The 24,952-nt window shown below is 64.2% G+C and overlaps 1 protein-coding gene across 1 annotated transcript in view; it reads left to right on the top strand.

Moving 5' to 3' along the window:
* The window catches only part of WSCD1 (WSC domain containing 1), a 30,795-nt gene extending 6,160 nt beyond the window's left edge, over positions 1–24,635 (top strand). The window contains 9 exon segments of the mRNA XM_019792879.2: positions 1,485–2,060; positions 2,062–2,186; positions 7,076–7,190; positions 8,332–8,516; positions 10,134–10,255; positions 17,845–18,004; positions 18,455–18,619; positions 19,478–19,678; positions 20,691–24,635. Of these exon segments, the coding sequence (XP_019648438.2) occupies positions 1,762–2,060; positions 2,062–2,186; positions 7,076–7,190; positions 8,332–8,516; positions 10,134–10,255; positions 17,845–18,004; positions 18,455–18,619; positions 19,478–19,678; positions 20,691–21,043 (1,725 nt within the window). The 5' untranslated portion in view covers positions 1,485–1,761 and the 3' untranslated portion in view covers positions 21,044–24,635.
* The last annotated feature ends 317 nt before the right edge of the window (positions 24,636–24,952 follow it).

The following is a 24,952-nucleotide window of genomic DNA, read 5'->3' as shown; positions in this document are numbered from 1 at the left end:
GGGCCTTGTGTGTCCCCCCAAGGAGCTCGGCGTTTATCCGCGAAGCTGCGGGGAGCTATTGAAAGGCGTTTTGAGCAGGGGAGCACCGTGATCAGATTTGTGTGTTCGGAGGACCGCCCTGGCCGGCTCACGGAGGGCGGATTGGAGGCCCAAAGCTGGAGGCAGGGGATCAGGCAGGATTGCTTGGGATTTTCTCTGTGGCGTTACAAATCTGACGGGGCCGGCTGGGGCGGGCCTGGCACGCACCGGCTTAACGAGAGAGTGAGAGCTCTGGAGACGGCGCAAATGGCTTCCCCGCTCAGAGTTTAAATCCTGCTCTGTGTGCTGATGCTGGAGCTGCCACCCCCCGCCTGCCCAGCAGGACCTGCCCCCCGCGATCCCAGACCCCGGCCCTCTCGGGGCTCTCGGGGTTGAGCTGGAAAGGGCGGTGCTGGTCGGGGTGCTCTGGACCTCCGCCCCGGGCACGCCAGGCCACAAGAGCCCAAACATTGTCTTTCTGCTCACACCGGGCTGCCTGTGCCCCACGCACAGAGCAGCCATTGAGGGGCTGCGGGGCCTGGCGGGGGTCCCGGGCCACGTTAGTCACGGTCCTGGGAGCTTTTCTTCTGGGGACAAGACCGTCCTTGTGCTGAGGGCCACCGTCAGCTGCAGAGCCCCCGCCAGCCCCTAGCAGCCGGCTTCAGAGGCACCGCCAACGGGAGCCAAAGCCCAGCGTGAGAGCCGAGGGCAGCCCTGGAAGGTCGTGCTGCATGCCTCCCGCCTTCCCGCCAGGTGCCCCGGCCTCCGTTAGCAGGCGCGCGGCCCCGCACCCTCTCCCGGGCTGAAGTCCCCAAGCCTCTGCAGAAGCAGGTCCCAGATCACAGCCCCCAGGCCCAGGGCACCCCCGCGAGGGCGTTGCCAGATTGCGAGCATGCATGGAGCACCTGCTGTATACACCTGCCCCGGGCTGGATGCACTTGTACGTGCCGACTCCATCACTGGCCAGGCCCTTTACTTGTTCAGAGCCCAGGCCCTGAAACAGCCCATTCCAAACCTTGGCTTCTCTGTTGGCTGGCTGAACGACATGGGAAAGTTCCTTTGCCTCCTTTTGCCTCCTCTGTAAAATGGGGCCACTCCAGCGTCCACCTCGCTGGGCTGCCGAGGGTGGAACGAGATGCCACATCCGTGTTCAGCTCAGGGCCTGGCCGGCAAGGATTCCGTGCCGAGCCGCCTCTGTCCCGGATCTTCACTGCTGCTCAAGGGGCAGGGGCGTCATTCCCATTTTACAGACGGGGCAGCTGAGGCTGGAGTGAACGCCCAGGGGCACACAGCCAGCCGGTGGCGGAGCTGGGACTTGAGCCCCTCTCTCTGTCTGGGGCTCCCGCAGCACAGGCGTCCCCTTTGGGAAACAGAGGCCGGAGGGGGGTCCTAACCCAGGCACGGGGTAACGGTGTCCCCCCCCCCCGCCACCGCCGCATCTAAGCGTGCTCTCTCTGCTCTTCCAGATTCCCTAGCCAGGCGTGCGTGTCGGTGGAGCCCAGCGATGGCGGAGTTGGCGACCCTGGGGCAGGAGCCACAGCCGTGGGGCCCCGTGGCCAGAGCTGCGTGATGGTGCCGTTCGAGCACCTGCCGGAAACAGGGCAGGAAGATCGGTGACCCCGGAGGAGCACAGGCTGGCGCCGGGATGCGGGGGATGAGGCCACTGGGGGCCCCGGCCTCCCTCCCCGCCGGGCGCTAGGGGCCGTGCCCAGGCTCCAGCTGGGAGCCCCGCCGCCCAGGGGCATGGCCAAACCCCTCTTCCGGCTGCAGAAGCTGGTGCGCCGAACGCGGTTCCTGCTTTTCTTCCTCACGGCCGCCTACCTGATGACCGGCAGCCTGCTGCTGCTGCAGCGAGCCCGAGTGGCCCTCCCGCCGGGACCCCGAGCGCCCGGGCCCCTGCGGGCCTTACCCGTGGCCGCCGTGGCGCTGGGCGTGGGCTTGCTGGACAGCAGGGCGCTGCAGGCCCCCCGCGTCAGCCCGGAGCTGCTGCTCGGCGTGGACGTGCTGCGCAGGCCCCTGGCCCGGCCCCGGCCCGGCCCCCGCTCTCCGGAGCCGAAACTCGGAGCTACGCCAGCTGAGGCGCCGCTGGTTCCACCGCTTCATGGGTGACCCCCAGGGGCCGCCCGCCCCGGGCCCCGAGGCCCCCAGGCCCGCGGCCAGCAGCCGAGGTAGGTGCTCAGCCCTGGCTCCCCTTGCGTGTTGGGGGCTGCTCCCAGGAGCCCCGCAGAGCTCCCCTTCTCTGGCCCCGCAGGCCCGCGGCCTCCAGACTCTGGGTTCTGTCCACTCTGCGGGAGCTTTGCTCGCTCGCCGACTGGGCAGGCGCCGTTGTCCCAGAGCTTGGCCTCTGGGTTCAGGCGGAACTCAGCTTGCGTCCCGGCGTCGCGGCAGGCGTGACGGTGACCTTGGACACGTGACTTAATGTCCCTGTGTCCCTGGGGAGTGGAGACAGAGATACCCACCCCGGGGCTGGCGTGGGGATTGGATGGGACGGCAGTGAGGGCCCCGGGGCAGCAGCCTGTCCCACGTGCAAGTCCTCAGCCCCCCCCCCGAACGCGGGGTGGGGGCCGCGTCTGCACAACACTGTCTGTGGGTGACTCTGGTGCTCGCGCACGGGGAGACCCCTGGGCCGGAGGGCCTGGTGCGTTTCTCGGCACGGGTAACTGGCAGCTCTTATTTCATTTCTAAACGCTAACTCGTGCGGTGTTTACGGTGCACCTGTAAATGATATTTATGGGAATTACCGTTATCGTGGCACCCTGACCCTGCAGGGGAGACGCTGGGGAATGGGGACGTTCAGTCAGTTGCCAGGGTCATTCTTCTGGTTTGGGTTCCCCAGAAGCCGTGGTGGCCTGTCTGGCCTGTGACCCCAGGACACCGGCAGGGAGCGAGGAGGGAGCTGGGGAAGAGAAGGTGCAGGGGAGGGGCTTGTAGGGAGGGCAGAGTGTGCACCTCGGAGTGCAGCCTGGAGGTGGTGGGTCAGGAGGAGGGCCAGGCCTGGGAGTGTGGCTTTATTCTCAGGATGGTGAGAAGGTCCCGGGAAGAGCAAGGAGCCCCCACGGCCCTCATGTCGGGGGGATGACTGATGGACAGTGAAGCCCAGAGGACAGTGCCCCCCCCCCCGTCTCTACAGAAGGAGGTTTCCCCTGAGATCACGTAGGTCCGAGCCCTTGCTGTGGAGTTCCTCAGTGAGCCTTCTACCTAAGAGTGAGGGGGACATAAGGAACGGATTCCGCAGCTCACTTGGCACAGGACTGCCTTCTGTAAACTCGCCCCAGCACCCCAGGAGGCTGGGTCTCTAGGCAGACTATACCAGCATGACTCCTTTAGACTAAAGTGTGAATGACTGACAAAGTCAACATGGAATCCTTGAGAAGCAGCCATGGAAAGAGCACAGGTTTTGAAAACAGACCCGAGTTTCTCTCTTGGTATTGCTGGTCACTGGCTCTGTGACCTTGGGCAGATTGACCATAGGTCAATTGCTCTTCATTTCTCCCTGTCCGCCCGTCCCGGGAATCCATGCTTGAGTGTCCTACTCTCTGTGCACTTGAGGAGCTCAGGAAGTGGCGGAACCATCACTACGCAGCAGCACGGAGGCACGGGTGAGGGTCTTTATGACCCGGCCAGCGGAGGGGGCTGGGGTGACCCAGTCAGAACCCTGGGGGCACCCCTTGGCTCTGGGTCATCTCCCCCTAGGGAAGCCGTGGACGGGGTGTGGCGGCAGCTGAGATTGGGGTGAGACGTGCTCGGGACCGCGGGGTCACGGCGAGCAGCAGTTGTGGGGCGATCGGGATGCTGACCGCCGTGAGCCCCAGGGCGCCCTCCCCAGGGTCAGGGCCAGTGTAGAGGGTGGCAGCTCTGAGTGGTCGGTGCCCCCTTGCCCCCCAGGATTGGAGGAAGCGTTTGTGCTCAGGGGGAGACTGCGGTGTCACCGTCTGGAGGGACACCTTCAGAGCAGGGAGTGCTGGCCTGCCGCACGCCCCCCACGCCTGGGCTGGTCATGGGGCCCAGCGGCCTGTGGGCCAGCTGCTGGGGTTGCAGACAAAGAGGGCGGCTTTTTGCGGCCGGGCAGGCCGCCATGCGCCTGGAAGGGGTTCCTGCAAGGCGCGGAAGCTGCAGGGGCCCATCAATCACCGAGCATTTCATTATACCTTGGACAACATCCATAATGGAATAAAATGTCAGTAAGTTTACTAGGGGAGAAATAGTAACTTCCCCTCGCCAGTTTGTTTTTTATTGATAGTGATTTCCAAAGACATTCCAATATCTCCAAAGCCATCGTTAACAGCCTCACGGCTCGTCCGTGTTGATGTGCAAATGAACAGATGCCGAGTCACAGACAATAATGCGTTGCCTCCGTTTTAGCTGAAAGCAATAAATCCGCCTCAGAATGTGTCCCAGTGTGTCCCTCGGACGTCCTCTCTCCGCCGCACACCCTCGCCTCCGTCAGAGCTGGAAGAGCCATTCGGTAATTTTCCAGGAGGAAGGGCTCAGCTCCTCCTCCAGACGGAGCGGGCGCGTGGGTCTCGGGCCTTCTGCGCGCCCCGTGGTGCAGCCGGCGGAGAGCCCGGCCTGCGGCCCCGGAGCGTTTTCCCCTCTCTCACTCGTGGGTCAGGTGTCCCGCTACTGTTTTCTTGCCCAGCGTCCTGCTCGGACCCCACCCGCGAACTCACTTGGTCCCCAGACGGCCTCGTGGGGAGGCAGGAGGGGGCCGCCGACCCAGGGATGAAGGACGGGCGAGTCTGCACCCTGGTTAACAGTAACACAGTCACCCTCAGCACCACCGCAGGCCGAGCAAGGCGCCAGACACTGCCCGCGCGTCACCTCCCTCTCTCAGCCCTCCCCGAGCCCGCGGGGCCCGTCCCCACTTTACAGGTGGGGAAGCCGAGGCTCGGCAGGGAGGGGGCGGCTCGGGCCCGGATTCGTGCCCCCGCCCCGCCCCCAGACACGCATTCCACACGTGCCAGCCTCGGCCGTGGACCCCTTGACGGTTGTTGGTTGATCTCCCATCAGCGGTGATACACGTTTAACCCCCCTGAGCTTGTGTTTCGGAGCTTGAGTGAAAGTTGTAATAGAATTTCTTCCTTGGTGAGCAACACGCCAGAAGCTTCTCAAATATTAGTTTTCTTTCACCAAGTACGCGGCCGAGGGTAACCTTTATTCCTGCTGCTTAGGGGGATTCTGGTCCCAGGGGTCCTGACCCGCCCCGGACCCTGGGGGCCGGCGTCCTTAGCGACAGCCGGTGCCCGTGGCTAGGTGATGGGCGTCCTAGGGCGAAGGGGGCACGGAGGCTCATGGCCCCGCGGGCAGACAGTGAGGAAGGTGACCTTCAGTCCCCGCTGCCCCGGGGCTCTGCCACGGCAGAGTCCTGTCTCCGGCCACGCGCTTGCCTCCTGCTGCCGCGTCTGTTATTTGGGGTCCCAGGAGCCGCGTGTGGGTGGCCGGCAGGCCCACCCCTCCTTGTACCTGGGCTCCTGCTCCCTGGCCCCGTCCTCTCAGGGCGTCAGCCTGGTTCTGGGGGCCCTGACCCACCGCAGACACGCGGTGCTGGTGCTGACCGTGTGCCGGACCCAGCGGGGACCCCCCGGACACAGGGCATGCGGGTATTAAGAGACTTTGAACAGCAGCAGTTAGTGACGACTTCTGTGCTGCCAGGTTTTTCAGATACACGATGTGAGAATCTGGAGAAGGAGAGGCCATGGCGGGCTGGCGGGCTGTGGCAGGCTGGCAGGGTCGGGGACGCCGGTCGAGGACCGGCAGGAAGCAGGGGGTGGGCGTGATCGGGGAGCAGACACAGGTCCACGCTGGGGGCAAGAGGAAGGGGCTCAGGCGGGGTGGGCAGGTGGTGGGCTTGTATCTGTTGGATGATTAGGGAAACTGAGGCAGAGACGTTGCTGTGACGTAGCCAAGGTCAGAGGCAGAGTTAGGTGTGGTGTTCACAGACAGGACGATCGCTCCTGGGTTCGGCCCTGGGAATGAAGGTTGGGGACCCACTGCTCCAAACCCCTCAGTGGGCGGCCCTGGGCTCCTGCTCTGGGCCGGGATCCTGGCAGGGATGCAGTGAGTGTCGTCTGCCCTCGGGGCGCTGGGGCTGGGGGGCAGGGCGTCATCCTGCCAAATGTGGGGATGCCGTGGGCGCGTCACCCCCCAGAGGCAGCGTGTGCTGTGCAGATGCCCTTCCAGACGTCCTCGGGGTGGCGGACAGCGTCTGCACCACGGACGCCCCATCCATGTCTCACCACAGCCACTGGCGTGCGTGCGTGTGCGGCGTGGGACCCGGGGAGCTCCTGCGCCATGCGGTGGTGCATTCATGCGCCCCGGTGCACTGGCTCTGTGCTTGTGTTCTCCGGGCTTCTCTGCGCGTCTCTGGGAGACCCCCCCGTGTCGGGGTGGCGGGGAGGGCTGTCACTGGTCACTGCTGGGGCAGCACTGCCTCTGCTTGGCGGGGTCGCGTCCTCCCAGCGTCCCCTTCCAGGGACGTGCCAGAGGTGCCCGGACAGGCGAGGGCTCCGCAGTCCTGTGGCGCCGTCAATTCCCACACGGATGGCTCCCTTACCGCCTGGCGGATGCCGCGTCCACGCCTCCAGCGATGGGGGCTCACATCCCTCCTGGGACTGCAGATTTTTCTTGAGATAACCCTTCCCGTTTGCAAGATACTCTTTATTTTAGCGAAGGTCAGACTTTGCATAACTGATTCCTTCCCTCTGGTTCATACGCAAATGGCCGAACCCGCTCCTCAGGATGATCTTGGAGGCAGGGGGGTGCTTTCTGAGCTGGGAGCGGGGGAGGGGGTGGAGACGAGGGGTCCTCGGAGGGGATTCAGCCGGCAGACATGGCGAGGTGAGGCTGGAAGAGGAGGGGGGCGTTCAGGCTGCCACCCGCACCTGGCAGGTGTGTGGGGACAGCTGGCCGTCCAGGCGCAGGTGTCTGGGAGTGCCAGGGGCAGGTGGGACCGCCCCTGGTGCCCTGGGCCCTCTGAGGAGTCCTCCTGGGGGTGGGCACACGACAGGACCCCCCTCCCGCCCCCGGCCTGAGTCTCTACTGGGCTTCCCGCCTACAGGCACGTACGTCGGATGTTTCAGCGACAGCGGCCGCGACAGAACCATGAAGGGCGCCGTGTTCTTTGACTTGAGAAAGATGACCGTCTCCCACTGCCAGGACGCGTGCGCCGAGCGGTGAGTGAGAGCCCTGGGCCGTTGAGTCCGCCTCCGAACGAGGGGGCCCATGGCTGCCGGGGGGACCATCCTGCTGTGACAGGAGCTAGATGGATCAGCCGCCCGGGTCACGGAGGACGCAGTGCAGGCTCACAGCTGTGCCCGCGGGGCTGGCAGCCACGTTAGTGGGTGGTTTTCCTTCCCCAGGCCTCGGTTTACTAATATGTTCAGACTACAATAGAGAGCCCAGCTTCAATGCCACCTCTTCCTTGAAGCCTTCCAGCTTGGTCATGATGCATTGTTCGCACTTTATAGACGGAGAAACTGAGACTGGAACGACCGGTTGGGTCCCGGCTCGGCCTTGCCTTGTAGACAGACAGCGTTGAAAGTGGCACCAACTCAGTCGCCATTTACCTTCCCAGCAGTTCGGGGAACAGACTTGGAGATAGTAGGGGACGGTCAGGGCCACACGGCCAGCAGGTGGCCACATGAGGATGAGGAATGCGAGGGGGTTTTCAGTCCTCGGAGCCGCGGGCGTAAGAGCGCCGGCCTCTCTCCAGAGCTGACGTCCTGTATGGCCCGTGACGGGTCCCATTTGCAGTGTTTCCTCGCCCGCACTGGTTCCACACCTGATGCGTGCAGGTGGGGCGTGGCCCTTCGAGGAGCCCTGGTGGCCGGCCCCAGTGACGGGCAGCAGGCGCGTCGGACACCTGCTGGCCCAGTGAGGGCTAGCGGTGAATCTTAGACATGTCGTGAGCCCAGGGCTGAGCGCTCGGTGGCTGAAATCACCCACGGCGGGAGTGCTGGCGCCCCAGGAGCTGACAAGTGCCACAAACTCGGGCTCCCGCCCTCCAACACCGAGAGCCTGTTCACAGGCCGCCACGGCCTTAGGTCCAGTGTTCCCATGGGTGGCGCCTCAGGGACAGAGTTCAGGCTGGCACAGGCGGGGCTCATGAAACTGGTTCATCACTAAAGAAGGCCTGCTTTCCAACGTCAGCCGGGGGACCCCTAATCTGGCCAAAGACCGGCCCCTACGGCCAGTCATGTGCCGATGGCCGTGGCCCTGGCCTCCTGACCCGACCCCAGACTGCCATGACCCCGATCTCGGTCAATGCTGCTGTGGGATGGGGGCCGCGACTCAGTGGGGCCGCTCTGCCTGCAGGTCCTACGTGTACGCGGGGTTGGAGGCCGGGGCCGAGTGCTACTGCGGGAACCGGCTCCCGGTGACCAGCGTCGGGCCCGAGGCGTGTAACCACGAGTGCAAAGGGGAGAAGGGCTCCGTGTGTGGGGGTGTCGGCCGGCTGTCCGTCTACCGCGTGGAGGAGCTGCAGTCCGGCTCCAGGAAGCGTGAGTGTGCCCGCCTCTCCCTGCGCTCTGTCTCCCCACCTGCAGCCCCGCGACCAGACAGCAGACGTGGGAAGAGCCGGTGCCCTGCCTTCCCTGTTGCCCTCGCTGGAGGGGCTCCTGTGGGGACAGAGGCGGCCAAAGGCTGCCTGGGCTCATGGCCTGCAGGACAGACACGCCATCTGGAGGCCTGGGCCCAGGCCTGTCTCGCACGTGCTGTGTGGCCCCAGGCCCCTTGCTTCCCCTCTCTGGGGTCCCGTTCCTCGTAGAGTGTGGACGCAGCTCTAGATGTGTGGCAGTGAGGCCGCCCGGAGGGTCTGCAAGCTTCCTAGCTGTGAGCGCTAGACGTTCCCAGCAGACTGGAACAATCCTGGAGAGCCAGGGCCCAGAACCAAAGGGGGACTGAGGATGGTGGTGGGGAGGCCAGCGTGGGAGGGGGTGCGGCGGCCGGGGCCTCCTCCGCAGAGCAGGGCTGCTGGTCTGGGCGGTGGAGTGGAGTCAGGCCCAGAGCTCTGCACATGGGGGGACTCGGGTCCGCTGAAGTACAAACCCGTGAAATTTTAGGTTCAAGAGAAAATACCACCTACCAGTTTGGGGAGATAGGAAAACGGGTCTGTTTTGACCTGAGCTGGAGACGAGATTAGAACCAAACCAAACCAAACCAGACTTTGCTAGGAACTTGTCATTACAGGCCTGCCTCTGGGTGAGTCTTGACACTCAAATTTTTACCACCTGCCTGGTCCTGACGCCCCGACTTGACAGTTGGCTCTGGCCACGTAGAGCCAATGCACGGCCCCCCGAACCCAGGCGGACGGAGTTCCCCCAGATAAATCCTGAGGGTGAGCTCACGACCCAAAATTACAGAATGTGGGAGGCAGGAGTCAGCCGCGAGGGGCAGTGAGCTGATGCGCACAGAAGCAAGATTGCGCCCCCAAGACTTTCTACTGAGCACGCCCAGCAAGCTGCCTCTGAAACTCCAGGCTGACGCACCCCGCTTCTGGGCTGGCCTCTGGGACCTTTGATGTCCCTGGGGTCAGGCAGCACTGGCCCCTGCCCTGGCGGGACCAGTCTACACCGGGGACTCCAGGCTGCCCCGCCGGCCCCTTCTATGCTCCCAGACGCTGACTCAGAGATCACTGTTGGGCTCCAGGTCGCGCACGGTCAGGGTCAGGTGGCCCTAGGTCTCGGGTCAGTGGCCCTGCTGTCACCCTTAGCGTCAGCAAGGTGGAAGGCTGCGCCTCCCGGCAGCTGACCTTTGCCTGCCCACCTCAGGGGCTGAGCCACAGGGTGTCTGTGTCAGGGTGACCAGGGGACCACCGTCTTCGATTTCGACTTCCCACCGGCAAGGAGCACTCACAGGGCTGAGACCCGTGACCGTGCTCCCGGACGGTGAGCACTGGGCCTTCGAGTTCATCTCCATTGCACCTTATGTCCCAAAAGGCCCTGGTCTCAGGAGTCTGGCCCGTCCACACGCCGTCCAGGGCGGTCTGCTGTCTGGTTTGAAACCCGCCCTGCTGACTCTATCCGCGTCTTTTCAGACCCTGCAGCCACCGTTTCCCCGCGGCAGCAGCAACAACCAGGGGCACCATGTGTCACCAGAAACCCGTTGTGTCCCCGCAGGGAAGACCATCACGTACCGCGGATGCTTCCGCCTGCCAGAGAACGGCACGCGTTCCTTCCCTGACTCCCTGATGCAGGCCAACGCGACGGTGGACTCATGCTCTGGATTTTGTTCCCAGAAAGTAAGGCCAGCTGTGACACGTGCACGGTGGGCTGTGTGGGGCCGGTGCCCGGGCCGGGTGCAGGGGTCAGGGGGGCCGAGGAGGAAGACGTGGGGGTGCTGCGTGGCCTGTGCTCACGTGGGCGCCGTCCGCGGGGCCACGAGGCTGGAAGTATCATGCCTTCCCCCGATGGCAGCTCTTGGCACAAATGTCAGGCGTTACACTGACTGGGTTTGTTAGTGGGAAGTGCTGGCTCGGGCTCAGGGAGACCGGACGGGTCATCGGTTGTGCCCGTGGACAGGGCTGGGCGCTGAACCCGGCGTCAGGGGCCGTGGTCACACGTGTGCCTTTGGCGCAGCTGGGGTTCCAGCACGACTCCGCGGGGGTAGGGGGGGAACCAAGGCCTCCGTGTCTGGGTGGACACGGTGGTCAAGGCCAGACGGGGCTGGTAAACAACAGGTCCCCCAGAGCACTGAAGTCTGGGGTGGGGTCCGGTGACCCCACATGTGGCCCCCGGGGCGTGGCTGCAGGAGGAGGGTGGGGCTGCTCCCGCGTTCTGGGGACCGTGACCAGAGGCCACGACAGGGCAAGGACGGGAGGGAGTGTCCTGGTGACAGTGGCGCATACGTCCTTGTTCCTGTGGCTGCAACCACACTCCTCACCGCTTAGGATCACTCGATCCTGCCAGCGGCCCTGTCGGGCGGGCGCTGGGACGCGCTGTGTTTGTAGGTGAAGGAACGGAGGCAGAGAAGCTCGCGTGTGCTGCCCGAGGTCACCCATCCCCTACGTGGGGGAGCCAGGGTTTGGACCCAGTCGGGCCCCCTGATTCCCACCGGGCTGGTGGCTCGGAGCTGCAGGAAGTGGGCTTCCGGGCACGCTGAGGAGTGCGCCCTCCCTGGTGCCTTGAGATGTGTCCCTCGGGGCCGAGACAGAGCCTTTCTTGCACTTTCCTCCCCAAACCACAGCCTTTGGAGTGGGTCTCTGCGTCTCCGGCGTTTCAGGTGTCTGGGGCATCCTTGGGGCTCATGGCATCCGGCCGGGGCCCGAGTTCCTGCGCTCCCCATGTGGGAGCAGAGCTGTGGGTAGAGGGCCACGTGCACCTGCTACCACGTGGCCCTCCCAGGGCTTCTGCACACCTGACGTTCCCAGCAGCCCCGGGAGCGCCCACCGCATTCGCAATCCGAGGAGCTCGGCTGCACCAGACCAGGCCACCTCCGTCTGCAAACCTGGAGGTGCCCCGCGTGCCGGGTGACCCGCTTTACCCTCCCGGTGCTCCGAGGGGAGACACTCTGACCCGACACGCTGCTGGAGCCAGCGGGGTTCCCGGCAATGGGTGCAGGCGCCAGTCCAGTCTGGACACCGGGCGTTCTGTACTGCGGTCCCCGCCGAGCGGCGTCAGGGGAGGGGACGGGCAGCTCCTTTTCCTCACCTCACCTCTAGGGGACTGCTCCGTACTGGCAGGGACAGCACTTCCCCGTTCTTGGGCTCCGTCGCGTGGACGTCCTATCACTTGTGTCACCCCTCCCCCGCTGTGGAACATTTCGTGGTTTTCAGTGTTTCGCTTTGGGGAGCGAGAGGCGATGACTCTCCTGGTGGGTGGGTGACTCTGTGTCGGTGGATCCCAGGGAGATGCTGGGTCAGGGCCTGTGTGTCCACTGTGCTCGGCAGAGGTCACGTGGATTTTACACCCCTGCCTTGGATGCGCGAGACAGACCTGGCGGCATTGAGAATTTTGTGGGGAGTGCTGCTGCAAAGTGTCCTGGGCAGGTGTGCCACTGACCTGGGCAGCCCCGGGCATTCTGCTCCGTGGTGACAGAGTCCAGCCTCGCGGGTCCTCGGCTTCTGGTTCCAGCTTCCCGTTGACCGGGGGGCTAGCGGCATCCTGAGCCGCACTCCCGCCTCTGCCCAGCACCTAGTCCGTGTGACAGCCGGGCATCCCCTGCGGGCACAGCTGCCCCGGGGAGAGTCACCGCCCTCGAGTTGGCTCAGCCCACGAGGCCCCGCCGACTTGCCCCACGCTGAGGCCTGAGGAGCCGCTGTCTTTTCCGACTGTGTCTGGGCTGAGGTCGAGTTCACCGTATGGGGGACCGAGGCCCGCCGAGGGACCTGTGGGAAGGGATGGCTCTCTGTCCTCCCCGGACGTCAAGGGGGTAGGAAAGGTGAACGTGGGACGTCTGGCGTACGTTCCTGTCTGGAGTACCAGCACCTTCTCCCCAGAAAGGCTGGTGGCCTCGGGGCCTCGGGGCCGTGGGGGTGGCTTTGTCTGGCACTGATTTGGGCGGAAGGCTCAGATGTTCTGGGACGCGGGCACGGCGGGCAGCACGGCCACGGCAGGTGTCTTCACAGACTGTGGGGCAGAATCCCCACCGCGGAGCCAATGCCGGGGTCGGGTTGGGCTTCACGAGGGCGGGTCTGGGCCGTGGCGGCCTCGCGGCACCCTGCTTCCGAGCACCACTGGGGGCTTGTTTACGGCCCCAGATGAAAGTCTCCACTGTCGTTTGCGGGTTGGTTACGATGGTTCGGGAGCTCCAGGGTGTGGCTGGACAGAAGGACACGTGCGGCACCATCGGGGCCTCGACAGTCTGACCGCCGACGTGGCGCTCGGCCGGCATCACATGTGTCTGAACACAGAGAAGCGATCTGCTCTGATTTTCTGTGGTTGTAGGGAGGGACTCGCCCCGTCTCCATTCTTGGATCTGGGATGGTTGACGTGGGGCCGACGAGGGAGTCCAGCACCGTCGGCAGACGGGCTGCCTCACCTGACGCTTCTGCAGGGATCCCGCGTGCGGTCGGAGGCTCCCTGTCCACGCACCTGCTCCTGGGTCTGCTGACAGGAGTCGGAGGGCGAGGGAGAAGGGGTCTGCCAGCCTCTGGGGTGAATGAGCTCTCCTGTATGTTACTGATTGCCTCGATTACGATTTCCCACAGACGGTCTTCTCGGGCTTTTCCTGGCAGGTGCACTCTGTCCTGGGGGGCGGGGGGGGGCTGCCTCTGCGGCTTGGCCGGGGGTTGGGTCAGTAAGGGTCTGGGTTTTGGGGATTAACTACCTGGACGTTGGGAGTTTTCCCTTTGCCAAAATGCTAGCCGGTCCTGTGAACAGGTGACGATCTGTCACAGTTTTGGGGTTTTCACACAATTTCGGCAGTAAACCCGTCAAGGAACGTTACACCGTGTGTGTCTTTAAAGAAAACGTACTGTTTTTGGGGGTTGGTAGTTACAAAGGTAACGCATATCTATTTTAGAAAATTTGGAAAATGGAAAATTAAATTAAAACTCACCTGTAACATTACCACATCAGAGAAAACCACCAATAACATTTCGCATTCTTTGGTCTTTTATTCTGAGTGCGTGTTTGTGGAATCCATTTCTTAAACACTGAATCTTTGGGGGCACCTGGGCGGCTCAGTCGGTCGAGCATTGAACTCTTGATTTCAGCTCAAGTCATGGTCTCAGGGCGTCAGGTCAGTGGGAGACGTGTGCTCAGTGACCCACTCCGTGGACGGGCTCTGTTTCACCCTGACACTCGCCTGTGAGCGGAAGTCCACCCTCCACTCCCATCCCTGCAGCCGCTCCCCTGGCACCCTCTTTCCTTTTGGGCCTGAATGTCCAGAGTGGCCTCGGAGTGAAGGGAGGCGGGAGATCGGTCAAGGTGAGCTCCGTGCTGGTTCGCAGATTTCACCGAAAACCCCCGTTTTCGTGTGTGTGTCCACGGAGTTGAGCGTGGTGTGTGGCTGCTGCTGTCCCCGCTCTGCCTCACGGTCTGGGGTCTTGGGCTGCTCGCCGCCAGCCTCCTTGCCTCAGTTTGCCCTTCGGAAGCCTGACATTCTGATCTCTGATGTTTCTGTCATTCCCTGTGATCCTGGGGACCGACCGCAAGAAAGGTGCCCAAGGAGGACGGGGACTGATGGGCCCGCTGGGACGTCCACACCCTGACCCCTGGCCACGACCACCACGTGGACGCCTGGGACGGGAGGGCCCAGCCCTTGCTGCATCCTGACCCGACACCAGGCTGAATGCTTGTGCACAGGGCAGCCGCCGGGCCCAGGCTCTGGATGCCGTCTCCGGGTGGGGACCTGTCCCCTGCCCCGTCCCCCTTCACCCCTTCAAAAGAAACCGTCCCACGTCTGTGTCCCGGCCTCCTCCGTCTGCCTCTCCTTCTCCGATCGTCTTCTCTCTCCGCAGCCCGGGCGGGGGTGGGGGAGCAGGGAAGCTGGCAGAGAGGAGCCTCATCAATATTTAATTTTTATGGAAATCATGTCCTAGAAATCCCCAAGGGGCTGAAAATCGTTCTGTGTTTTCAGAATCCAATGGTGTCGCTGAAGCGGTTATGTTGTAAATAAAACCGCATTACCGTCTGCAGCTCCCCCTTGCTCCGCACACGCCTGGAAGCTTGACGGTTTCATCCGTGCAAGGAAGCCGAGGGGCCCGGGTCGTTACTGGTGGGGTGCAGGGTCGCAGGGCACCGCTACAGCTGGGAAGGGGTCCCGCGTGCTGGCAGAGCCCGGGCCCTGGCGGGGGAGGCCTTGCGGCTTTCTGCTCCTCCCTCCTGCCAGGGTGCACGCAGCCCACGGGAGGCAGGCACCCGCGTGTACCGCCAACACCTCGGGGGACATCCGACCGTCTGTTGGCACATCCGTCAGACGTTCACGGAGCGTCCACCAGGCGCGGACTCTGCTGGAGCCCAGGACACAGCACAGCGCACCCGACAGGTCCCGCCCGCGCTCTCGAGGATACAGAGCCCAGATGCGCGTGGCGTGAACGGACATCCCGATGGTGTGCCTGCCCGTGGATGGCGACTCCGTGGCTCCTTGACAGAGGATCTGGCACGGGTGCAGTTGGCACGCAGGTTTCTGAGTGAGGGGAGGGAGCCTGTTTGTAGGGCGTTCTAGGATAGGCTGGGCGAGCGTGGAGCACGGGTGGGAGCAGCCTCTGGCTGCAGGAGGGAGGGGGCCGAGGAACCGCGGTGGTGGGAGGACACAGCTGTGTGTGCGCGTCAGAGCTGACCCAGTGGTTCCCACAGGGCAGAACTTTTGTCTGTTTTCGTGAAACAGAACCAGAAGGCTCGGCAACGGGATAGGGGTCTGGTGAGGGTGGGAGGGGTGTGGCGGTATGAAAGGGGGTGACTAGTGAAGGCCTCTAGGGGAAGGGGCTTGAAAAAGTGTGGGGGGGGTCTGGGGGCGGGACATTCGAGGCAGAAGGAACAGCAGGTGCAAAGGTCCTGAGGTGTGCGTGTGCCTGGACCATAAGGACCCCAGTGTAGAAGGTCACCACGGCTGCCCGAACAAAGTGCCACAGATGGGGGGCTTGCAGTCCTTGGGGTTCTGGGAGCGAGAAGCCTGAGGCGGGGGTGTCGGTGGGCTGGTTTCTTCTCAGGCCTCGTGGGCTCACAGACGGCTGTCCGTCTGTGTCCTAATCTCTTCTTATGACAACACTAGTCGGATTGGATCACACCTCCCCGCCGTGGCCCCATTTTTACTGAATTACCTCTAGAGACCCCGTCTCCGAATGCAGCTGGATCCTGAGGTGGGGGTAGAACCTGGGCTCAGGATAGATGCCATGTGTGCGGAGAGATAGCTGGGGCCCCCCCGGTGCTACTCTGCGCCCCCGTCCAGGCCCGGGCCCTGTGCCCCAATGCCGGCTGCGCTGTGGTGCCCGAGTCTGCGGCCGGTGAGGGCTGGCGGCTGCTGTGGCGGTAGGCGGGTCTGACAGGTGCAATGGGGGTGGGACTTCAGACGTCCATCCCAGGCTTGGGGGCCTTGGAGGGGAGCCCACAGGCAGAGTATCAAACCCTCAGGTCCCCAAGCATGGGGGGAGAGCGGAAGTTCTGAGAGATGAGAGGGGGGTCACCTAGGACATGCACCGGGGTGGGGGAGTCCTGCCCCCAGCTCACAGGGAAACCGAGGCTTGGAGGGAGCAGACTGCTGAACTGTGGGTTTGGTGTTGGGTCTGATGGGTTCCACACCTGCCGCTTCCTCCCTCATCCCCACGCACGTGAAGCTCACAGACACCCCGAGCCCTGCATCCCCCATCCTCCGAAAATCCACGTCCCGAGCCTTGTCCAGCAAAGTCATGGGGACCGGGGCTCTGGTCCCAGGGGAGCCAGTGAGGAGGCTGGAGGGAAGTGAGGTCCTCCCCCCTGCCAGGCCTGGGCCACAGGGCTTGCCTATTTCACAGACAGAGAGACTAGCGTTCCAGATGGGGACCCACGGGTTGTTTCAGGGCTTTCCCCATGTCGGGGTGGGGGGGCTCGGTGTCGTAGCAGCAATGGGCGTGTGTGGTAGGGGTGCGCGGGGGTCTGTGGTGGGGGCGCGTGGGGGTGCGTGGTGAGGTTGTGCAGGGGTGCGTGGGTGGGGGCCCGTGGTGGGGGTGCAGGGGTGCGTGGGGGGTGCGCGGGGGTGTGTAGGGCTGCATAGCGTCAGAACAGTGCAGGGTCTCAGCTTCTGTCTCCAGCAGGCAGCTCGGCTGTCAGAGGGATGGGCCGGGACCCTGGATGCTCCTGGCAGGGGTGCAGCTGCTACAGGCGTCCGGGAGGAGGAGGGAGGTGGGGAGAGGCTCTGGTGGGGGCTGTAGCGCACTGGGGGGGAGGGCGCACGTCTGAGCGCAGGAGCCGCCCCACCCCAGGCCCTGCCATCGCCCTCGCATGGCTGGGACTCGGCCTCGGCGACTTCTCTGAGTGCGGAGACCCTCTGCTTTGCCGAGCCACGCTCAGAAAACACTATCGATTTTCTTTATTTATTTATGAGATTTTTTCTGTGGGCGAAAAATAAAAAGGCCTGTGCGGTGTTGCCTCAGCTGCGAGAGGCTTTCTCGGGCTCCGGCCTCCCTCCCTGCCCGCTCGTCCCTGCGTTCCCGTGTGCAGGAGGCAGGGACAGGCAGGGGTGAGTGGGGCTGGGTGTCCTTCCCGTGCCCGGTGCCCGCCCCCCCGGGAGCGCCTGCAAGCGCCGTGCCCAGTGCTGGGCCGTCCTTGTAATGAACGTGCAAGGTGGATTGGATTGCCCTTGTTCAGAGAGGCTCGGCACCTTGCCCGGGGTCGCCCAGCGCCCGGCGGGTCCTCTGTGGGGGCAGAGGGAGCAGGGAGCTAACAGCACAGGGGAGGCCAGGAGCCGTCTCACCGCAAGGCTCCACCCCGAATCCTGGCAGGGCCGGCAGGGACTGTGGCGGTCTGTCCCAGCCCGCACCCCACCGCCCACAGCAGGGTTGGGCTGGTCTCCTCAGGGAGCGCCACGGGAACGCCAGAGGTCGCCTTGGGGCTCACGGCCTTTAGGCCCTGCCCTGTCCTGTGTGGGCTTACGTGTCCCATTCTGACCCTCGCACACATTGGCTCCTGCAGACGCCCCTGCCCCGAGTGTCCGGTCCTCCCCGCACTCCTGCCGGGCCCCGTTAGTCCCGGGCTCCGCTCACGTCCCAGGCCCCGCTCTCGCTGTGACTGTGGACGGGTCTCCGGCCTGCTCTGAGCTGCTGGGGGCACAAGTCACGTCCCGGGTGCCGTGCCTCCCCTGGGCTTGCGCTGGAAGGACAGACGTTGTCCATCCCTGGAAGGGATCCATGAGCTGGGAGGCCTGGCCCCAGCGTGCACCCCACATGCTTCTCTCCCCCTCGCTCCCGGGCAGGAGTTCCCGCTGGCCATCCTTCGGGGCTGGGAGTGCTACTGCGCTTACCCCACGCCTCAGTTCAGCCTTCGGGACGCCGTGGACAGCTCGCTGTGTGGCCAGGAGCCCGAGGCACAGAGGCTGGCCGAGTACTGCGAGGTGTACCAGACGCCCGTGCAGGGTGAGTTCGGCGCCTGGGGGACGAGGTGCGCGGGGCCCTCCCCGCCGTGTCTACCCCGTTTGCACTCTGGGGGTTCGGAGATGCCAGTGCAGCCGCATGCAATACTGGGGCCGGGAGGGGAAGGCTCCACCTTCCCTGGAGGCTGGACACGGGACGCACCTGGCCTCTGCGGGTCTGGGGTCGAAGGTGATTTGTGGAAAAGCAGGAGAGCAGTGAGGCGGGGCCCGTCCACCCCCTGCAGAATCTGGAGCATTCTGTGCTGGATGGGGAGCCAGGGCTCGCTGCCCGGGGCGTGGGAGGCCTCGTCATCCCCGGGGCTCTCTCTGGCCACAGCCCTGTGCAGCCAACCCCGCCCCCCCAGGCCTGCCTCAGTTTCCCCGTCGGTGAAGTGGGAGTCTCGGGGCAGCGGGTCCTGGTGGGGCGGTTGGTGGCCAGCTTCCGGACTTTCAGACACTCGCTGCACGGATCGGCGGTTCCTGCCCACCAAGTCCAAGGTGTTCGTGGCTCTGTCGAGCTTCCCGGGAGCCGGGAACACATGGGCGCGACACCTCATCGAGCACGCCACCGGCTTCTACACGGGGAGCTACTACTTTGATGGGACCCTGTACAACAAGGGTGAGTGAGGGCCGCGGGCCCGGGGTCCCGGGGTGAGAGCCAGCCCAGGGGGCCCGAGAACGGGCATTGCTAACACGCTCCCCACGACGCGGCCGGCCCAGCACCACGCTCCAGGGCGAGAGTCACGAGATCCGTCCTAGCGGCTGGGACTCCCACGCTATGGACGCGTCCCAAATTTCCCCTCGTTTTCAGAACCCTCGGTAATTAGGGGAGACGTCATGTGCTCGCTTTGATTTTCTGCGAGGCCAAGACGGGTGCGGAAGCTCCCAGGAGTCGTGCAGTTTCTAGTCTCCCCCTTACAGAAGCCAGAGGCCTCCCTGTGCCACGTGGGACCGAGAGCCCCAGCCAGGCGAGGGTTGTCTGCCAGCAGGTGTCATGCCAGCACGTCCAGATTCTTGACTGGACTCTGGTTTAGGAAGACAAGGCCGGGTCTTGTTGACACACGTGTGACTCTGTTATGGATGGGGAGGGCTGGGGCCCCGCTACCATTTAAGGTCAGAGGCCAGGGTGGCGGCTTACAGCCCCGGTGTCTGGTGACGGGGAACCTGCCCCCACTGCCGGCAGGCAGGAAGCCGGGCCTCATGGGGACACATGCGCCATGCACTGCTGTGTGGTCCTGGGCCAGTCACCCACCCGCTCAGCCACACCTGCAGCCACGACTAACCCACAGATTATTGGTGGTGCTTGCGGGAAATCACCATGCAAAGGCCCACACGTGTGCACGCACCTCCAGGGTCTAGAGGGGTGTCAGGCCCCTGCCCCCCGACTTCTGGGGTCTCCTGGAGGTGCGTTCAGCTGTGCCTGCTGCAGCGGTGGGGACCCCGACACCGTCCTCAGGGGCTCCCCTCTCCCCCACAGGGTTCAAGGGCGAGAAGGACCACTGGCGCAGCCGACGCACCATCTGCGTGAAGACCCACGAGAGCGGCCGGAGGGAAATCGAGATGTTCGACTCAGCCATCCTGCTGATCCGTAACCCGTACAGGTCCCTGGTGGCCGAGTTCAACCGCAAGTGTGCCGGGCACCTGGGCTACGCGGCCGACCGTAACTGGAAGAGCAAAGGTAGGCAGAAGGGGCGGGCGGCCCATGCGGCTTTACTCCTGTGCGGACATGCGTGCCCTGCCCCGCCCGGCCTGGGCTCGGCCACTGCCCCCCACCCCCAGGCAACACAGTGTGACCGAGACACGGGTCCGGGTGGCGAGTGTCAGGACACTGAGTGGTCAGAGGGGAAGCTGCGTCCAGCGGGTGCGGGGCCTTAGGGCAGGCAGGCCCACCCTGCACACTCTGCCCCTTGGTGACCGCCCGGATGCAGGAGGCTGAGCTCTGGTCCCTCCTTGGCTCTCATCTGAGAAGCCAGGGAGGCCCCTATCCCAGGGTCATCGTGAAGACCAGGGAAAGCGAAGGTCCTTGCGGCTTCTGAGGTGTGCGGGCGGCATAGTTAGGCCGGCTGTTTGACGTTTGCGCCCTTCCCCGCCGCAACTAAAAACCCGCCAGATGTCTTAATTTGCTGGCATAGAAACCTCATGGAGTCAATCATCTGCAGAAGTTGGCGGCTGCCCCGCCCGTGGCTTTGCTGCACGTCCTGCTGCCGGCGGCATCACGGGGTACGCTGGCCACCCCCCCACGAGACGTGGTCAGCATCAGGCAGGGACCACGTTCATTTAGCGACACAGGAGGATGCCGGGCAGGCGATGGCGCCTGCACGCATCCTCGCCACACCTCTGCTCCTCCCGGGACAAGGTGAAGGTGGATGGGGTCACCCTGTCTCCCACCTGTCCTTAACACCGCTGTGCCACGTGGGCCCGTGGCTCTCCCTGCCCCGGTGTGGGCCTTGCGGTCACAGCATTCACTGTCCACGAGAGAGGGAACCAATTCTTGGCACACACAGTCCACGTCCGTCCTCGTGTGGTGCTTCCACAGCTGCAGATGCAGACACGGCCACGTGACCCAGGCCGGCCAGGAGTACCGTTCTTACTCCCCGTGGGTGGTCAGGAGGGCCTCGTCCGTGGGGCACTGCCCCCCCACCCCGGGCGCCCAGGAGGCGGGGCCTGACGGCGCCTTCTCTCCCGCGCAGAGTGGCCGGACTTCGTGCACAGCTATGCGGCGTGGTGGTCCTCGCACGTGCTGGACTGGCTGCGGTACGGCAAGCGGCTGCTGGTGGTCCACTACGAGGAGCTGCGCCACAGCCTGCTGCCCACACTGCGGGAGATGGTGGCCTTCCTCAACGTGTCCGTGAGCGAGGAGCGGCTGCTGTGCGTGGAGAACAACAAGGAGGGCAGCTTCCGGCGGCGTGGCCGGCGCCCCCACGACCCCGAGCCCTTCACCCCCGAGATGAGGGTGCTGATCGACGGCTACATCCGGACGGTGGACAAGGCGCTGCGCGACCACAGCGGGGCCGGACTGCCCGGCGAGTACGTGCCCAGATGACGGCCCGGAGCCGCCGCAGGCCCCGCCCCTGCGCTCCCAGACGCGCTGCACACGCCACTGCACGCTTGCGGGGCCACACGGGCTGGGCCGGACCCGTCGGACTTGCAGACGCCGGCCTGTGCGTGTGCCCTGGGCTCCCGGTCCGGCTTTCCTGTTTCCTGCTGCAGACTTGCCGGCCAGAGTCCTTGCTGTCGGACGCGGGGCTGGGGGCGGGTATCAGTGCCATGGGCAGCGGGCACCCCGGCGCAAGCGTGAGCTCACGGATGCTGCTGGGCCCTGCAATCCTGACGGCACATCTGACGCCCCATGAACGCGTGTGGTGTGGCCACCAGGTGCCCCGGTCCGCAGCCCTGCTCTCCCTTCTGTGCAGACGGGCTGGCAGCGCTGGACAGAGTAGATCCCCCCCACGCCACACACTGACCTCAGGACCTGCTACGAGCTGTGTGCACCCCCACCACCCCGTCCAACGTTAGCAGTCTTTGGAGGGGTCCCCTTGCCCGGCTTCTTCCTCCCTTGTCCCAGAGGCAGGGTGTGAAGCCCAGGGGGCATGGGGCAGGGAGGGGCTGGCCTCCAGGGGAGCCCCAGCCCCGAGGGCACCCAGGCCTGCAGGAGGAGGCTTGGGGTGCACATGGGGACCCCAGGAGGGACGGGTCTTGGGGACAACTTGAACCAGTGGCCCCACCCATCTTGATGGCCCTGCTCCCTGTGAGGCCTCATGGGCTGTGTTCCCCATCCACACGGCCCTCGGGGGAGAGGCCATGGCTGTGCGTCTGCCTGACCCTGAGGCCAAACCCTCCGTGTTCACCCCCCACCCGTCTCTGGGCCTCATTGCCACATCCTCTGTCTCTGTGGGAGGCTGACATCTTTCCCACTTGCTTATCCCCAGAGGAAGGGCCCTCATGGACGCTGCGGCCTGCTGTGTGCTAGCAGGGAGGGGGCGAGGGGGTGGTAGGAGAGGCCCCCTGCCCCCGCTCACAGCCTCAGGGGGCAGGAGAGGGCTGGTGACAAATGGGAGTAAAGCCAGTTTCAGAGGAGCGTGTGTGCTATGCAGGCTGAGGGTCACCGTGCGGGCCGGTCTCGGGGAGTCTGTAGGAAACACCCCAGCAGAGCAGAGGGAAGGGTGTTGACAGAGAGAGAGAACAGTGTGTGCAAAGGCTCAGAGGCTTGGAGAGCAGGTGGGTGGCGTGTGGGCGTGTGCGTCTGAGTCCCTGCAGCAGGGGACGGAGTGGGTGGGTGAGGACAGAGGTGGGGACACAGAGGGACTGTCCTCCAGCCCCCTGGTGCTCAGCCTGGACGGACAGAGCTCCCTTCACCGGTACCTCAGGTTCAGAATGAGGCTATGCAGACCAGGGCTCCGGTCGGGGGTGGGGGTGGACCCCTGCGAGGTGGGTGATGGTGCGTGGGCCCCTCGGCAGCTTCTCCAGGCTTGGGGTGACCCCGGCTAGGCCCCGTGGTCTGAGCTCCCACAGCCTGAGCCAAGCTGCACCAGGGGAAGAAAATGGGGTGAGAGATTTGGGGAAACCAGCATTGGAACATCCTGGCCCTGTGCTCCCCACCAGACATGGGAAGCCGAGAGCCACCACAGCGAGGGTCCAGCAGGCTGCCCTTCCTCGGAGGGAGGCCTCCACACCTGTCCCCAGCTCTGCCAAAGCCACACTGGTGCTGAGCCCGTCCTGGGCCCCCGACAGCTGCTCTCTGCATAATGCTGGAAACGCCGGGTTTTTGTGAACGTTTATTGGCATGGATCCGGCTCCGTGGTCCAGTCTTGGAAGGTCCCTGATAAAGCTGTTTCTCTGGCTTTGTAGGAAGAGGCGAGGCCTGCTGGGAGGCCCCACCTACCGTGGAAGGTGGTCCAAGGGTCCCTGCACCCCCAAACAAACCTGGAGTCTCAAGGGGATGGAGAGCCAGATGCTGGCTGCCTCCTGAGATTGGTTCCCTAGCTCTGGCCGTTATTCTTCCTGGCCACCCGGGTGACTTCGGGGAGAAGACCCCGACACTGGGGAGGCTGGGAAGGGCAGAGGTGTGGCTGGGGGCCAACCCGAGCTGGAGTTAGGATAGCAACACCCCCCTCCTTCCGGCCCCGGTAGATGGTTCATTTCCTGCTGCCAGGTGTCCAGAGACCCCCCTTCCTGCCTTGGGGGTTGCAGCACACCTCAGTCAGACCGGCACATGAGTAGAACGATGGGGCTAGCGTGCACCCAGGTTGTGCGGAATTGGTCCACACGGTCAGGCGCCTGACACGGGGCTGGTGCTCCTGGATGACAGATGAGCAAGGACGTGCAAAGGCCCTGCTGCTGGTTCTCCGCAGCCAGTGGTCACCATGCCCTGCCCTGGGGGAGAGGCTGGGGGCATGGGAAGGGGCTCTGGCTGCCTGTTTATCTCTGCAAGTGAGGCCTGCCGGGGCTCTCAGCTTTTGCATTGAGCGGCTGCTGCCCCAAGCAGCAGCTAGGGAGCAAAAGCCAGTGTGAATTTGGGGGAGAATTGTGGCAAAACGCTGGCTGCCTGCGGATTCCACCTTTCACGGCGAGGCCGTGAAATCACAGAAACCTGTGCTAAGACGTGTAATTCCCATGGTTTTCATCTCCCGTTGTGGATCAATTCGGAAACACCAAACTATGTAATTTTAAGAAACTAAAACACATTTCTGATAATTCCGGCGATGTGTAAATGAGACAGACGAATAGACAGGCTTCCAGACCCTGGGAAGAAAGCTGCTTAATTATGTGAGCATCTTGTAATGAAGCGTCTTGCAGCTAAAATTAGATGCTGAGTGCATGAATATGTGATAATGTTTGCACACCAGAATGCATTTTCCCCTTCAACGTGGCAGGAGCTCCTTGGTTCTTGGGGGGCCCCCAGGGAGGAGATGGGAGTTCTGGGGGGTCCTCCTGGCTGCAAGAATGCCTGGGGCAGAGCTGTGTTTTCCTGTGGCTGGAAAGGTGCCAGGGGTGTTGCAGGGTGGTTCGCGGGGGTCTAGCGGGAAACTGATGGGTCTGGGCCCACACGGCTCACCGCTCCCAGTGGGACCAGTTGCCTGAACGAGGTCGAAATGGAGCGGAAGTCAGACCAAGAGCTGGGCAAGCCGCCCCTGGCCTGGATGAAGCCAGTGGCTCCTTCCATCTCTCTGGCTGTGGGTCGATTCAGGGACAGTGGTGTGGCCGGGGGGCATCTCAGGATGTTGGGAACGTGCGCTGCTGGTGGGGGGGGGGCGTCAGCGACCTTGGGTCTGCGGAGCGGCCACCCTCAGGTGATGCTGGTTCTGCCGCAGGGGCGGTCGGGGGCACGAGGAGCCAGGAACGGCATCATTCAGTCCGCTCCGCTTTGCCTGTGATCGCCCTCCGTCTGGACGGTTTTGTTACATGAGCCAATAAATCCCCTTTCTTGTTCACCTCGGGTTCAGTTGGGCTTCTGTTCCTTACGGGCTGCAGGGCTGCGGGCTTGGCTCCAGGTTCTGTCAGTCTCTGTGGCTGACGGGGGTGGAGACCGAGCCTCGGCCCCGTTCGAGCTGGGGGGCCGGCGACGGTGCCTTTCCCTGGAACAGAGACCTCGTCCCGCGTGCGCCTCAGTCGGGGGAGAGATTTAGCTTCTGAGCTGGGCTGCCCCGAGCGCAAAACCTTTACTTCACAGATAAGGGACCCGGGACACTGGGCGGGCGGGTCCCCCACGAGGTCGCGCTGGAAGGACGAGTGCACAGCGAGGGCGGGAGCGCCGGCTCCTTCCGCGAAGCCACCCGGCCGCCCTTCCGCTCCATGCCTATAACTCTCGGAGGCGTCGCGGCAGACGGGGCAAGTATGTGCAGCCAGCTCATTTGGAAGCGACCCCATTAATCTCGCTGCTGCTTCTTTGCCAGAATACACTTTGGTGGGCGCCCGAGTTCAGCACCAAGGGCCGTTTTATCAGAGCGTCGCC

The sequence above is a fragment of the Ailuropoda melanoleuca genome, chromosome 17, assembly GCF_002007445.2.
Source record: "Ailuropoda melanoleuca isolate Jingjing chromosome 17, ASM200744v2, whole genome shotgun sequence".
Taxonomy (NCBI): Eukaryota; Metazoa; Chordata; class Mammalia; order Carnivora; family Ursidae; genus Ailuropoda; species Ailuropoda melanoleuca.
The sequence above is the reverse complement of the archived record's forward strand: the minus strand, read 5'-3'. Positions and strand labels throughout refer to the sequence as shown.